We start from the raw sequence: 17,037 nt of genomic DNA on the forward strand, positions 1-17,037 counted from the left end.
ACATCACATACATTAAAGGGGGAAAAAAGAGTTTGCTTAACAGAAAAAATAATTAGTGGTGCCTTAAAATGAATGCAAATCACCAAAAGTCAAATAAACAATTGAATAGATTTCTAAATCCAATTTATAATGGATGACTCTGCACTCTCACAAGAAAAAAAAATCTCACTCTGCCCCAATAATATATTGATATATTTTTAATAGTATGAAAGAGTTTATTATTTTAGGCGTTTTTGTTCTAAGTGTGATATTATTTAACACACATTGAGTTATAGCCTAATATGGCCTTCCAACAATATAACAGATTACTTTGATACATAGGATGGCACACCTAGGGTTCCGGTGCTCTCTGACTGTAATTATATCACATTGTGTTTGTTTTGCACAATACACACTATTATTCACGGTGATTGTTAAAATATTTTTGCACGAAGCAAAAAAGTTCTAGAAATAATAGTCTTTCGCATACTATTAAAAATACATAAATATACTCGCCACTAGACACTGAAAAGTTAAATTCAAATGCTGAGTGGCCAAATTTCATAATCTGAATGCAATATATATGCTGAAAAGAAAAGTGACCTCTTGTTACTAAGAGGGTCGAGGGACCCTCATGTATAATGAAAGAGCAGAGATTGTTTTACCAGTGGCAATATAGAGGTAAAGGTGTAGTTCCTATAAGAGGCAAGATGAGTATAACAGTGACCCATTCATTATGCTTTATAAAATGTAATTCCCAATGAAAAAAATATATATATATTCCGCATTAAAAGCTAATTCCAAGTACTTATATGAAGTGGTCATGGTGCCCACATCACTGTGGGGTCAATATCTAGCCTGGGACAAACGTTCCAGGTGGTTAATGAAATTATTCACAAATGTGGCGTCTGTCGCAAGCACGCACAGCATGCTGGTGCCAAACAGTAAATGGTGGCATGGCCACCCTCCATGCTGTCCATATCTTCCCCTATGTCTATTCGCCCTGACCTCCTTTCCTTTCTGACCAGGAGGAGTGACGCCAGCTGTGGATGATCGAACCAGAGGAACAACTGGAACAGGGTGAGTTTTAGCTTAATTTTTTATTTTTTTTATTTCAGGGGGTGACCAGAACAGCAAAGTTCACTAACTCTTTTGGTCGGAGTAGGCCTTTAAATTGGATGTGTTTTTTACACAAAACTATACAAATTATTAAAAGGTATTTTTTTAAAGAACATTATTGGCATTAAGTAATAAGACATTGATATAATCAGTATGAGGAATGCATGGATGAAAACCTATTTGATTTGGATAGTAGAGGTAGTGTTTTTTTTCTCTTTGAACGATTAGAGACTGTGTTACCAGTTACATAAATCCACCTGCAAATAATATAGATACAAAGTAAACGCACTCTATAACCATTAGTATCATTATTCATATTACTACAACCGAACACCCACATGAGCCAATTATCAGACGGGTTCCGGTGCCAGATATCTCGATTTTGCTCTGTAGAGGCCAATTCCTTTATTACTCTGGTTTTCTCCACTCAGGTTTTGTACATTTGTTCATTCAGTTGTATAACATCAATATGTGCTCTTCTCATTTAATGGCATTTGTAGTATTACTACACCATACAGACTGCACTAAAGGCATGTCCCTATAAGAAGCATGAAGTCAACGTGTCGGGGGCTCTCTCCGTGGCATGGAAATGAAGCGGTTACTGAAGGCTTGACAAATGACTGCCATATTTAGGAGCCAGACAGGAACTTTAGGCATAAACTTGTTTTTTTAAGAAGCCATGAGACTAGATAAAACATTCGGATGCCATCTCTTACGTTTTAAAGACGTAGAGATTTACAACATTAATGTCTGGCACTAACAGTAGGCACCAAAAACCTTTCAACCAGTAGAATTTATAGTGGACAGTGAAATTCCAAACATTGAATTTTTCCCATCACTGTCTTAGTGGATATCAATATAAAAATTTTAAATCCACTAATTAAATTACAATTTGCATTAATGAGTATTTAGTCAGAATTCTAATGGAGCCTTATTTCCCCTTTATACTCATAGATCATTACTGTTTGGTCTCCCCTTACCTGAGGATGGATCTGTGGCTTATCGCAGGTAGCCTCAAAATCCAGCACTAGAAAATAGTGGTATCTCTGCGGAGGGAATGAGGTCATCGCCGCTACTGAAGCCCCAAATCCTTGACTGCCCAATCTTCTGTTTAGCATTGGGTTGGATCCTTTCTCAGCCCACAAGGAATAGAATGGGTCAGCAGTGGGGGCTACCAGGGAGCGTGTGAAGAGATGCGAGGGAAGTCTTGCTGGTCGTACGTGGGGTAGTAACTGCATTGAATCCTCAGCTGCATTTACATAGAAACCTTAAAACAAAAGCAAAACACGGTAAGACACAGACAAAGCCTTAAAGAAAGCTATGAAATAGTTCATGAAATAACTTTTACTGAAACAAAGGCAAAAATCAGCTTTTCTCCAGGAACTATCAGAAAAACATGACATCCGCTGACTGGCAGAATGTAAAACGTACACAATGTAACTCATCACTAAATCCAAAGATGGTCAAGAGGAGTTCCCTGGGTGTTATAGATTTCCCATGATGCCTCACCATCCTACAGCTGGCAAAGCATTAATGGAGTTATAGACATAGACATATTATACAGGTTATAGATGGACATCAGCTGTGGGATCTCCCATTTCGTGAAATCCGATTTAAGGATTCCAGGTTTGTGGACACTGTGTAAGCGACAGAAAGAAGACTTCCAATAGCCCAGTTTGATACATTTAGAGTGTCCTTTTCTTTTTATTTAAAGAAAACTCCAAAAGCCATAACCACTCCAGTACTGTGATTTGAAAACTTACCTGGGATCCGTTGCGTGACGATCACTTCCTATAGGAGAGCTTAAAGCAGGATCCAAAACGTATCCATGTAGGCCCTGGGCAGTACTCAGATACGTTCTCCAACAGTTTGCAAAGGATTTGACTACTTACCCTAGCAGGGTGTATGGCATTCCTGGCACCATAACCACCACAGAACATTGTGGTGATAATGGTGCTTGGAGTACTCCTTCAACACATTCTGCCATTATATATATTATACACAAACATAAAACAGACTGCAAGAAAGCTAATATATAAAATGTGTCAATAAAGACCCTTCTACAATTTAAAGGGTAAGAGGCAGAGGCCAACTAACCAATCAGGTGATGACGGCTAACTCCAGCAAGCTACTTCTCTCATGCACAGCCAGGTTTATCAATGACACTTATTTGTCTGATAATCAGTGAATTTTTGGTGCAATCTATAAAATCTGTCTGGGCTTGTTTTCTGTCAAGTAAAGGAAAGAAATGTGGGCTTATTTGCCTGTGAAGGGTGGCAAGTGATAGGCTGAAAGCATCAACTGATATCTCAGCCAATCAATGCTGCCGCCTCACTTTTTGTGCTAATTACTGAACAGAACAGGAGAGGACAGACCAGCTCCTGGGCACATATTTTTAGTGTTAAACCCTTCAAGAATGTTTTAAAACTTAAAGGAACACTATAGCGTTAGGAATACAAATGTTTATTTCTAACGCTATAATGCCCTGGTAGCCATTTAGGTCCGTTGCCTTTTACTTACACTTTCTCCCACGCAGGGCTAGTCTCCACTTACTTGGCTGAGATCATCGAGATTGATAAATCAGCGAACCATAGGAAAGCAAGCATTAGGGGCTAGTGCGCGTGTGCAGCAAAACGCAGAGCTGATTGAAATAGAAACGTTTTACTCTGCCGCTTCGTCATAAACGCATCTCGTGGCTGTCGGAGTTACAGTTAAACCCTGCAATCTTAACATTGCTAACATTAGAGAATATAAATGTTTTCACATGCAGGGTTTAAATGGTGGGGACATGGACCCAGATACATTCATTGAGACTGCTCAAGGGGGACTTCAGGCACCATAGAATGTGGTTGAAATTACGTTATCATGTCCATATTGTTCCTTTAAGGATGCATTATTAGTTAAAGTGAGCATATTAGTCTTAAATATTGGGTGAGAACCACCAACATTATAGTACTCTGACTTATCACTATAAGTCGATGTAATGTAACCAATTTACCAGTTTCATTTATTTGAGACAGATCTGAGCAATTTGAAGTTGTATACTTATAATGTGTACTTTGAATAAACCAGTCATTTTGGCAGCTCCCCTATTAAATCATTCATGTTCTGGGTTGTACTTTGCAGGTCTTGCTTTTCTTTAAAACAGCTACTAAGGAGAACAGCAATTCATGTTTCCTCTCTCCATCAAACCCAACAACCCACGTACCCGACATGGATTCTGATACGATGAGTTTAGTGAGAGTGGAATGTTCATTAGGCATAAAAAAATGGAAAACACGACCACACGTCAGGATAATGTCTGGATAAGCAATGGAGATGCCCCAATTAAGGCTTTGGGGCCTAATGCTGAAAATGTCACATTCTTAACTAAAGTAATCTAGTCAAAAATAAAACAAATCTTTATTCGTCTTCAGGGGGAAATTAGAACAGTGTTTTCTAACATATGCAAATAGTGGAATCACCTTTAAAAACAACAGAATACATTCTTGTCAAGTTTATGCTCCTGGGGGGGTGGGGAGGGGAGGGACACTGCAGAATCTCAGCTGAACTTGAGAACCTGATATGATTTTCAAATAGACATCAAATGCTGCAATCACAAACATATTGTTTATCTGATATCCCTTTAAAGGTGCGCTCATTTTATGAGCAGTTTATCAAAAGCCAGGGTTCTCCCATAGCTCTGCCCATTTTGCAGTCACACTGAGGTGACTTACTGCGTGGCTTTAGCGCTCCTTTATATTAGTGCAATTGCTGGAGTACATCTTTAGCAGTAAGCCTTGGTCATAACAGAAAGTGGCTCCGCCAATCAATAGCCTGTTGCTGGAGTGTATGGGATCTGAACCTACCCTATAATAGCAGGGGGTTTATAGAATATATAATTAGCTCCAATTACCAGTTCAATTCATGAGATCAAAAGAACACAACTAGTGAACAGCACGGGAATTCGCCTCTCAAAAGTATCTGCAAATATGTGCACTCTGATAGACTGAGTTTGTTTTTTAAATATTTAAAGGAACACTATAGGGTGAGGAACACAAACACGTATTCCTGACCCTATAGTGCTAAACCCACCATTTAGGTGGCTTGCCCCCCCCCCCTCCCTTAAAAGCATGAAAAACTCACCTTATTTCCCCCATAGGGGAAGCATTGGATTGGCTAATATCGGCAAGGGGGCGGGGCCAAATGCTGTTTTGGCCAGTCAGCACCTCCTCATAGAATTGAATCGAATCAATGCATCTCTATGAGGAAAATTCAGCGTTCCCATGCAGAGCTGCCTACTGTCCCATGCAGAGCTGCCTACTGTACAGCACTACCACAGGAAGCACCTCCAATGGCTTTCTCTGAAAAGGCAGTGTTTGCATGAAAATGCCTGCATATAATGATTATATAATAAGCTGTAGTTGTTCTGGTGACTATAGTGTCCCTTTAGATGGTATAATATTTTGTAGGTGAAGAACTGCAGAGATACACATAATTATGTAGCATGTATAAATGGCACATAAAACCATTTGTAAATAAATAAATAAATAATAATAAATATGGGTTTTTATACAAATAACTAATACAATTATACATTTGATACATACTTCTAGCACTAGCATAATACAATCTAACAGCCAGCCTAGGTTAACACATCTGTGATACCTCGGGCTCAAAGGAAAGTTCAGACTTTGGGGTTAAGCTGTTCACTAATGGTTTGACCCCTAAAGGTAAGAAAGTGTCAGGGACCTCTTGGCACCATGATAACTTCATTACAACAAAGTTGTTGTAGTCATTGGAATATCCCTTTAACATTGCTCTTCTTATGTGCCGCCCTGAATATGTTCGTCCAGTCATTGCAGTAAAAATGAATAGCATGTCTTTTTCTTAGATGGGGCCTACACCGTCTTTTCTCAAGCCCCGTATGTCAATGTATATTCAATTAAAAGTGCTCTAAGGCAACATGAAAAACTTACAGTAAAACATCCACTTTATGTTACGCCATAACGTGAAAACTAGCATCTAAGGAAGGGGTAGGCAACCTTTTAGCAGCACTGTGCCGATATGGGATTGTGATGTCCCGTAGCGTGCCGATCCTATTTTTTTAAATTGAGGTGTGTATGCTGCTGTATTCTGCTTGTGTTATTTTTACTGTAATTGCTTTGTGTGTGGATGGATATGTCACATTGTGTGTTTGGTAGTGTTTGGGGTATTGCATGTGAGAGGCTGCATGTGGAATTGTGTGCATGTATGTGGGTTGTTAGTGGTGTTGCGTTTGTGGGGATTGTGTCTATGTTTGTGTGTAGGCTGTTCGTATTATTTGTATGAGGGGAGGCTTATTCTGCAGGTCTGTGTATATCTAGCAGTGTGGGTGGCTTACCTGGGTTCCAGTGGGGACCAGGCTGGCCAGGTACAGGTCAAGGACAGGAGCTGCAACAGCAGCTGCAGGATGCTCTACTACAGTGTGGATTCCCATTCACAAGTGCTGGGAGGAACTGATCTGAGATCACTTCCTCTACGTTCTGCAATGCATAAATTGAGGATTGTCCTTCACTACCTCTTTGTATTAGCAGATATCTGAAGTTTCCTGGGACTCCTGATAGGCCAGAGCCTGCTTGGCTCTAGCAGCCTTGAGTGCCGTGGAAAGACACCTTGAGTGCCGTGCATGGCACTAGTGCCGTAGGTTGCCTACCCCTGATCTAAGGAATTACATAGCATATAAACGGAGCACCCACACCGATAATAATTGCCCACTGAAACAACCTTACATCAGTACCATAAATACCTTATTATTGAACTAAAAAAATGCAACTAGTTAAAATGCATCATAGTGTGAAATGCAGCCAGTTAGTGAGATCCGCGGGACGTTTAGAATCATACAGACTGCCCTGCTGCTTGGATCACTTGCAAGCCAACGCATTCCCTTGTGGGTCAGTAAATACACAAAACCACAACAACTAATACTCTGAAAGCTTAGCCTGCCCTGACACTCGCACGCACGAAACAGAAACGCAGTTTAGGGTTATGTTTCAGTGTTTTCTTGATTTTTTTATAAAACACTCCAGGCACCATAACCACTTTAGCTGACTGACTCTTCCTCATTAAAAAAAAAAAAAAAAAAAAAAAAAAAAGTTAACTCCCATTTATCCAACCCCTCCCTCTGTAACATAAGGGAAATTTCTAAAAAAAAAAAAAAAAAAAAACTGGGGAGAGAGGTGTTATATGCACAAACACATTATTTGTGACCCGTATGAGTTATATTTAAAAGAAGAAAAACAACCACAACAAGAGGATATAGTCTTAAATTAGAGGGACAAAGGTTTAAAAATAATATCCGGAATCACAGAGTAAATTCCAGGATTATAAATAATATACAACTCTGCTCCGCCCTTAGGGGATCAGTAATACTAATGGTCTCCCAGTAAATCCAATGTTTCTCATAGTATTGGGATGCAGTGCGCATGCACACCGGCCATGCTTCTTATGGAGAAGTATTGGACGTAATACCGCTCTATTTTCCTATCTGCAACAAACTGGGAAGTTGTATGGTATTTGGTCTTACCACAAATAATTTGGTATTAAGCTACATGCTTACAGAGACTTCCACAGGGGTGTGACTTTTTTTTCATCTCTTAAGGGATTAAAGTGGTAGCCCAAAGTCCTTGCCCGTCATGACAATCTACTTGTTCAGACACAAAATAGTTTAAATGACAAACATGGCTATTTTTGCTTCAGTTTTCTAATTAGGAATAAATGTGCATTTTGTGAATTAACTTGGGTCTCACCCTCTGCCCTCCCGTAGTCTCTTCCTTTCTCATAGTGTGTGTGCTGGCTGTGTTTGCAGTAAGTGCTGGCTATATCTGATGCGTGTGTGCTAGCTATAAATGAAGTGAGCGTTTGTAGTGTGAGCTGGCTGTATGTGATGTGTGTTGTGTATGCCGGCTACATATGATTTGTGTGTTTGTGGTGGTACTCTGTGTAAACCACCTCCTGCTTGGCTTCCTGTTGGAAAAGGGGCTATGATCCCTGGGGGGGTCATACTACCTGGTGTTCCAGTACAGATGCTTAGTGGTCTAGTGGGGGACTGTGAGACCTGCACTTCTGGCTGATGTAGACCTTAATAAAATCTCCCTCACAGTTCTGGCATTCAGTGAGTCAGAGTAAATGCTTCAGAACATTGTACTCGCTAGATAGTGAGCAATTACTGGAGGTGCAGACCTCACACTACCTGCCCCGACACCAGTACCCCCCAGCCTGCCACTTACCCGCAGTAGTGCTAAAAGAATAAAAAAAACTGCCTGCCCAGCACCCGGTAATGCATATCCGGGGTTTTCGGGCTATATCATTTCCCCATCTCTGCTTCAACTGCCAGACAACCAGCAACAAAACAAGAACCAAAAGGTTGGAACTGTACAGTACATGGCTGGTTTTTGGTCACTCGTCTTTTTAAAGTAAAAGAAAAACTGTAATTAAAACAGAGGGCATTTCTAAGCGTACCCTCAGAAATGCTGGGTTAAGTCTGAAATGCAGTGCCTGTCAGAGTTTATTTGCATGTTAAGCTGGGGATTCTGGGACAGTTGTATAAACTACATTTCTTGGAAGTTCTGTGCTCAAGGCGGACTTCCCAAAGTCCAACTTGACACATGCAGGTGACGCACAACAGTATTTTTTTTTCTAACTTCAACAAGTAGTGGGGGCTTTTATTGTATTGGGTCTCCCCGCAAATTATTTGGCACCTAGCTATATGCTCACAATGCCCATGTGTGTTTATTTGCATATTAAGCTGGGATTTCTGGGATAGTTGTGGAAACGTGATTTCTTGTCATTTCTTTAGGTGGACTTTGCTAAAAGTCTAATCTGAGATATGCAGAGGATGCACAACAGTAATATTTCTATCTGCATTAGTACAAATATAATTCTGTCTGTTCAAAACACTGAACGTGACAACCTTCACAAATCCAAACTTAAGGAGGAGGTGTCTCTAGAGAAAGGAACAGCAACTCATATATGCACCAAACCTACTACAGAGAGATGTACAGATTTTGGTGCTTAGAGTGTCCTTTTAAAGGCCCATCACAACTTCATCTAAATTAAGCGGTTATGGTGCCTGGAGATTGTGGCCGCAGTCATGCTTTAATGGGTTAAACTAGTGACAAAAAATGTAACCCTGAGCGTTTACAAAGATGGCAGCTGTCAGCTCTGTTTAACTCTTCCACCAATGATCCAAAGCTTCACTAGCTCTCTATTCATAAACATAAGAAATAAAAAGACCCATGACGATGCTCTTACACCACACATCCGTCCCCACACAGAAATACAAACACTCACTGACTATCCATCAGCTGAATGCTGCAAAAGCGCTGATACCCCTGCACTGGAAAAGTGCATCGACACCCACCTTTAGACAATGGGTAGATAAAGTTGAAACAATATATGACATGGACATACTGACTGCCTCCCTGCAGGGGCGCTCAGACAAATGCGCACTAAAGTGGTCTCCGTGGAAGGGCTTAGGAACGGGGGAGGGCACTAGGCTCGGGTGGCTGGGACCGGAGCGAACAGAAGTGCTGCCGCAGACCGTGTGCTGCCGGATCACGAGATTGGCAAACGCCCGGGGGTCCTCACCCGGGCAGCAGACCCGTGCTGATATCTACCCTGCCCTGCCCCCCCCCCCTGCCCTGCCCCCCCTCTACCCTGCCCCTTTCCCCCCACCTCCTACTGGACACCCCCTTCACCCCCCACTATACTGGAGGGGAGATTGGACCAACCCAGCCCTGGCAGGACACCTCCCAGGGAGACTGACGTGACCGAATTTGGATACATGAGAGATCCAACCACCCACCGACAGGACTGGACCAGTCACCTGACTCACGAACAGGATCACGACACCGGAGCAGACGAGCGACAACACAGGGGGGCACGGTGACCAATAGCCACCCAGAAATAGAAACCCCGGAACACTCGGGTCTTAACACAACGTTCACTAGCTGAACGCATAGCTTCAATACCACTGACAAGTTGAGGGAGCCCGACGTCCCCCCCCCACTGATGTAAGCTCCACTTTGCACGCTCTGCAGGATGCAAAGACAGGACATGGCCCTGGTAGAACTCAGGCAACCCTACATGAACAGAACTTTCCTAAAGGCAGACTAGACGCCGTTTGCCGTCTGAGGCTCACTTAGGGTTAAACTTTTCAAGAATGGCGGGCACCCATATTGTTCATGTGATAAGGTGGACAGTATAAATACTTACTCTGCAACTGTCACAAAAAATAAAGTTAACTACGGTATATTTTAATGCGTGCAGTGTGTTCAAGTAATACAATGGCCTTATTTTGTGTTATATGAGCTTATAAAAGTTTGACATAATTATAGTTGGAAAAATTTATAAATAAAAGCCAATAATAAAGTGGTAAAAGGGGGGCGGGGCCCGACCGCCATGCTGACCGGTCGCGGGCTGGAGAGGCTCCTGCAAGAATCGGCCTAATTTGGGAGAAAAGACCAAACTTAAAGCCTGACTCGGAGCCAAGAGGCCACCTCTCATGTCCGGGTGGTTGCCGGTGCCACTGCAGTCCCCGAGATCGGGAGCTTTGCAGACCCAGGGGGAGAGGCAAGGCTTCGGGGCCTGCGGCCTATGCGGGTGGAGAGCAGGGCGGACGGCCGCCGTCCTGCTTTGGAACCTGGCTGCCGCGCAATAGCCCAGGGATATGTCTCACGGGCCCCTGCTTCCCCCCCAATGGACCGGGGGGGTTATCCCGGTCCTCCCTGGAGGGAACCACCGCCTAATTCTGACCCTCCGAGCCCGCCTGACAAAACGTACCGCACGCCTGGGCGCCAAAATGGCGGAGACGCGACTGATGCCGGGAATTGCATCTGCAGCTATCGGCAAGCAGCTCTGCCCACAGGACCACAAGCAGAATACACCATGAGCCTGCAGACAAGCGTCGGACTCTCTGAACAGCCCCTGCTTACCACCAACAGAGCGAGCCCGGCTCCACGACTGCCTTCCTGGGCGGGATGCCCCCGAGGTCGAAGCCTGCCGGCGGCGTGATAATCGCTGTACCACCCAAACAGAAGCAGACACCAGGAGGTTGGAAGAGCAGACCACAACCAGCAAACGTCGCAGATCTACCAAGGATTTAACGGATGACACACAGCTACAAAGACTAACACGTGGGGCACACACTCAGCCACGAAAAGGCATCAGCTGACTTGGACTTATTACCAGGCATAGTAACCACTGTCACTCAGCCTCCCATGCCCCAAACGAACTCTCATGAACCCCAACCACTGTTAATCTGCCTAACCCAATCAGTGAACTAGATAAGCCTGCTTATAGATATGAATGTTAAACTTCTAACATGTAGTACAACATAGGGACCATACAGGCTCCTTCCCCGGGCGATACACCTCTGAGGGCATACCAGCCTACTTAACTGACCTCCCTGCTGCTGCAGCTGTATCCCAGCTGAGATAGGCATCACAGTGCAACCATTAGTCTATACCCTGTTAGCCTCTTCATCCTGCAATTAATCTGACCGTACATACAGTTAAGAAACTCCCTAGCAATGGAGATTTAGCATGCTGTTACACCATAAGGTTATTTTCGTGTTATAAAAAGTGCATTATTATCATCTGTTATATAGCCAGTAGCATTACCATACACGCAGACAGAGGCATTACCCAACCTAGCATGTTTGTACAGCTATATTGTGTGTATAAGTTAATTCTCTAGGCTTTGTTAACAAACAGAGGAAACTAACTGTTAAATCATTTACTCAAAAAAAAAAAAATAGTGCCTGACTAACGAATGTCACAACTCGTATTATATACTGTACTACTACATACCTTGCAATCGCTGTTGTGGCGTAACAAGGCTGTCTGTTAATTTTGTGCACAACAAAAATAAAGAATTTAAAAAATAAAGTGGTAAAGGGACAGTCACCTTAGATTTCAATGTCATTCTTTGCCAATTACAAGTTATAACGTACATTATTCCGTAATGACAAGTAATATTACTGATCTATATGGAACTTGCTGGCATTTTATAAATATTAATACTAATAATATAGAGTGCACAGTATGGGGGGTGGGGTGGGGGGGGGATATATATATATTACATCTATAAAGGGTTCGATTGTGAAAAATCCAGATCTGTTTAAGAATTAATAGGAAACATTTGGGTTTCATTCTTTATTTTTCTTGAGAAAACCAATCCAAACATTCCTGTAAAATGAAATCAATTATATATTTATAGCATCATAACCACCAGAGTCGGTGAAGTGGTCATAGTGCTTGGATAACCCTTTAAACATTGGGGAGATTCATTAAAATGTTCAAATCATAAATGTGGTGAAAATTCTAAAAGTGGGAAAATCTTTTTGGAAAACAAAAGAATCAGTAGGTACCTATAGTGAGCCGGGCTGCATTTTGGATCTTGACCGTCCGTTTGGGTGGGATCAGTCTGATATGCAAATGGACCAGGTTCTTTTTGTAATTGCACAAGATGAGCTAAAACAAGCTTGAGATCTGAGTGGAGACCCCGCTAATTGGGCCGTTTTAAATTTTCAGTACTCTCTTTCACCTTACTTTTTTACTCTCCCCAAGTTAAAAGGGTAATCCAGATATGGAACCCTTATTTCAGGTACCTAGAGAGATATTGGCTATAACTCACTGAGGCCCAACAAGGTTGGTTGCTGTGTCTCACGTACAGACAGAACTGGGCTGTATTTTGGGTGGGATCAGTCTGATATACAAATTGCCCTGGTTTGTTTTGCAATGTGACAAGATGAGCTAAAACAAGCTTGTGTTCTGAGCCAGGACCCACCGAAGGGCAGGCTAATTGAGCTATTTTCCATACTCATTACTCTTTTGCACCTCACTTTTATCCTCTCTTCAGGTACATACCATTACTGCACTTTTTAAAACATTCCACCGTATCTCAATCAGGGACACTTTTTTTTATCTCCCCTTGTAACAGCAATATATTTAAGCCATTTTCTTGAGTGACTTGACACATTATAGAAGAAGTCACACCACTTTAAATAAATTGGATTTTACAATTCCTATACTGACCTACACAAAAGAATTGGAGGAGGGTGAGGTTTATTTTTTTTTTTACTCTGCAATATTCAAAGCTTTGTACACAACTTGTGGCGCTATTTGCTAAACAATGTATTTTACAGAGTTGACGGGGGAATGCATGAGAAAATATTAAACACTCCACGTGTTCACTTCTTCACAGGTGTTAGTTTACATCGGTTTGGGCTCAAACAATCTGGCCTTGCAATATGTAAACTGGCATATTTGTGAAACTTGCACTTTTGTTTTGTAACATTATTATAGTTTAACGTCATTCCTTTAGCGCCAATCCTGACTAATTATTCTTGATCAAGAAGGAAACCAAGAGATAATAGGACATTTTATGGTTTTGTTAATGCATTCAATATTCTGGGCTCCAATCACAACTTCATCAAAATGAAGATGAGCCGGTGAGATAGCACAGCAGAATCTGTTCAACCCTTGGATCACAGGTTCAAATCCCGGCAGGATTGACTCAGCCCTTCATCCTCCCCAGGTAGCTAAAATGAGTACCATTAAATTGGGTAATAGTAACAATCCCTGGATGTTGGTACATCCCCGGGACGTACTTGAAAACCAGAGTAATCTGAATGTGCCATTCCTGGTTAAATACTTTGTTGTTGTTATTATTATTAAGATGCTATAGTGCAAGGAGATTCCCGGGCGCCAGTTTACATCGAGGGGTTAAACCGTGAAATGACAAGCAGCACATGGCAACATAAATGGTAAATGAATCATTCAACTCAGAATGTAAGCTGCATAAAATCAGAGGGGTTATAAGAAAATAAATAAACTCACAACTATATGAAAAGGAATTGAGACTAGCATTGGGATGGAGTTAAACGTGAAAAAATGATTTTGCATGTATTCACTTCAATCTAAATTGTAGCAAATAGAAAATTAAATGGCAAAATTTAGGTGCCAATAGCAAATTTGGAAAAATTTGCCAACTTCGCTACAGTGACAGCATGGCTACTTAACTGTCGCCAGTTTTCAATGAATTACAATTACATAAAATACAAGTTCGAATGGCTGAAACAATTAGCAGATAAGTCAGAAGAGCTAAACTGAGGAATAAGTATAAGAGATGCTGCAGCACCATGGACCACAAATAGAGATGATGTGTAAGGTAACGAGACAAGATAAAGCACCAGTGGGGCAATAAGCTACAGCAAGGTCAAGCCCTAAGCCACCAGCATCAAAGCTGAATCTTCTCACATGCCGTGTTATAAGTCTTATCATGGGGCAAATGCCAACAACTCCAGGCTATAGGACATCACATGTATCATGTATATAGAGACAGACAGCAAATGCAACATGCTGTCTGCCCCTCCTGGTTGGATGTTTGAGGTCCTCACATGAAGTCTAGGACTCCACTGATATGACCTTTTAAGTCTGAGAGTTCACATGTCTATTCTAGTATCATGTCTGGGGCCTCCTGAACCTGCTGCTATGCCCGGGGCTTTGAGATATGTCCATGTCTAAACTCTTAATCCTCCTGGATCTTCTGCTATGTATGGTGGTCCTCACATCTGCCTTGATATGATGTCAGAGGGACTGAGGTCTGTCCTATTGTGATGTAAGGGGATGCCTGAATTTGTTGCTTTGTATGGGATTCCTGAAATCCACCTGTTGTAACTTTTGGGGTTCCCAGAACATGTTCCCATGTCTGAGGATCCTGAAGCCTCTCTAGGCAGGATGTTGGGGGGGGCGCCTCACGTCTACTCTAGTAGTATGTATGTCTAGGGGTCCGTATCTGTTGTCAGGCGGACATATTTTTTTTATATATTACAGCCCTACGGAATTTGCTGGCGCCATATAAATAATAAAATAGTAATGATAATGTCTGGGGGGAGCCCTGGACATGTGGCCCTATGTGGGGGTCCCAAGGCATCTCTAGGCAGGAGGATGCGTGGGGTCCTTGAACATGTTGCCCTTTTTGGGGGTCCTGAGGGTCCCTAAACATGTGGCCAAGTCAGAGGGTCCCAAGGACTCTCTAGGCAAGGTGTCTGGTGTTCTCTTAATATGTGGCCATGTCTGATGGTCCCAAGGCATGTCAAGGCAGGGTGTGTGGGGGTCCCAGAACATGTGGCCACGTCTAGGGATCCCTGAACATGTGGCCCTGTCTGTGGGTTCTGAAGTCTCTCTAAGCAGCATGTGTGTGGGTCCCTGAATATGTGGCCCTATCTGGGGGTTCTGAAGCCTCTCTAGGCAGGATTTGTGGGGGTCCCTAGGCCTCTTTAGGCAAAATGTGTAAGAGTCCCTAAATATGTGGCCCTATCTGGGGGCCCTTAGCCTGCTCAAGGCAGAGGGTCCCTCTACATGTGGCCCTAAGCCCACTCTAGGCAGGATGTGGGGTCCCTGAATACGTGGCCCTATTCAGGGGTCCTGAGCCCTCTCAAGGCAGGATATGAGGGTCCTTATATATGTGGCCCTATCTGGGGGTCCTGAGCCCTCTCCAGGCAAGATGTGTGGTAGTCCCTATACATGTGGCCCTATCTGGGGGTCCTGAGCCCTCTCCAGGCAGGATGTGTGGTGGTCCCTGAACATGTGGCCCTATCTGGGGTCCTGATCCCTCTACAAGCAGGGCATGTGGTGGTCCCTGAACATGTGGCCCTGAGCCCTCTCTAGGCAGGATGTGAGGAGGTCTCTATACATGTGGCCCTATCAGGGGGTCCTGAGCCCTCTCTAGGCAAGATGTGAGGAGGTTTCTATTCATGTGGCCCTGTATGGGGGTCCTGAGCCCTCTCTAGGCAGGATGTGAGGAGGTCTCTATACATGTGGCCCTGTCTGGGGGACCTGATCCCTCTCTAGGCAGCATGTGTGGTGGTCCCTGAACATGTGGCCCTATCTGAGGGTCCTAAGCCCTCTCCAGGCAGGATTTGAGGGGGTCCCTATATGGGGGTCCAGAGCCCGCTCCAGGCAGGATTTGAGGGGGTCCCTATACATGTGGCCCTATCTGGAGGGCCTGAGCCCTCTCAAAGCAGGATGTGTGGTGGTCCCCGAACATGTGGCCCTATCTGGGTGTTCTGAGCCCTCTCTAGGCAGGATGTGTGGTGGTCTCTATACACGTGAGTCCTCTCCAGGCAGGATGTGAGGGGGTCCCTGAACATGTGGCCCTGTCTGGGAGTCCTGAGCCCTCTCTAGGCAGGATGTGTGGTGGTCTCTGGATATGTGGCCCTATCTGGCTGTCCTGGCTCCTCTCTAGGCAGGATGTGAGGGGGTCCCTGAACATGTGGCCCTGTCTGGGGGTCCTGGACGCTCTCTAGGCAGGATGTGAGGGGCTCCCTATACATGTGGCCCTATCTGGTTGTCCTGGTCCTCTCTAGGCAGGATGTGAGGGGGTCCCTATACATGTGGCCCTGTCCCCTCTCTAGGCAGGATGTGAGGGGGTCCCTGGACATATGGCCCTGTCTGGGGATCCTGAGCCCTCTCCAGGCAGGATGTGTGAGGGTCCCTGAACATGTGGCTCTATCTGGGGGTCCTGAGCCCTCTCTAGGCAGGGTATGTGGTGGTCCCAGGACATGCTGCTTTGTCTGGGTGTCCCTCCATGCCAGGCTCATGCTAGCCCAATGCCAGCTCCATGCTAGCCCAATGCCAGGCCTATGCTAGCACCATTGTAGCCCCATGCTAGTCCAATGCCAGGCCCATGCTAGCCCCGTGGTAGCTCCATGCTAGGCCCATGGTAGCTCCATGCCAGCCCCATGGTAGCTCCATGCTAGCCCCGTGTAAGCCCCATGGTAGCTCCACGCTAGCCCTATGCCAGGCCCATGGTAGCCCCGTGCTAGCCCCATGCCAGGCCCGTGCTGGCTCCATGCTAGCCCCGTGTTAGCCCCATGGTAGCTCCACGCTAGCCCTATGCCAGGCCCATGCTAGC

The 17,037-nt window shown here is 44.0% G+C and overlaps 1 protein-coding gene across 1 annotated transcript in view; it reads right to left on the reverse strand.

Moving 5' to 3' along the window:
* The window catches only part of ERI3 (ERI1 exoribonuclease family member 3), a 262,591-nt gene that overhangs the window by 244,675 nt on the left and 879 nt on the right, over positions 1-17,037 (reverse strand). Inside the window, exon 3 of the mRNA XM_063428007.1 lies at positions 2,079-2,365. Coding sequence (XP_063284077.1) covers positions 2,079-2,365 — 287 coding nt within the window. The remainder of the gene's footprint in view (positions 1-2,078; positions 2,366-17,037) is intronic.

This window comes from Pelobates fuscus, chromosome 7 (assembly GCF_036172605.1).
Source record: "Pelobates fuscus isolate aPelFus1 chromosome 7, aPelFus1.pri, whole genome shotgun sequence".
Lineage (NCBI taxonomy): Eukaryota > Metazoa > Chordata > Amphibia > Anura > Pelobatidae > Pelobates > Pelobates fuscus.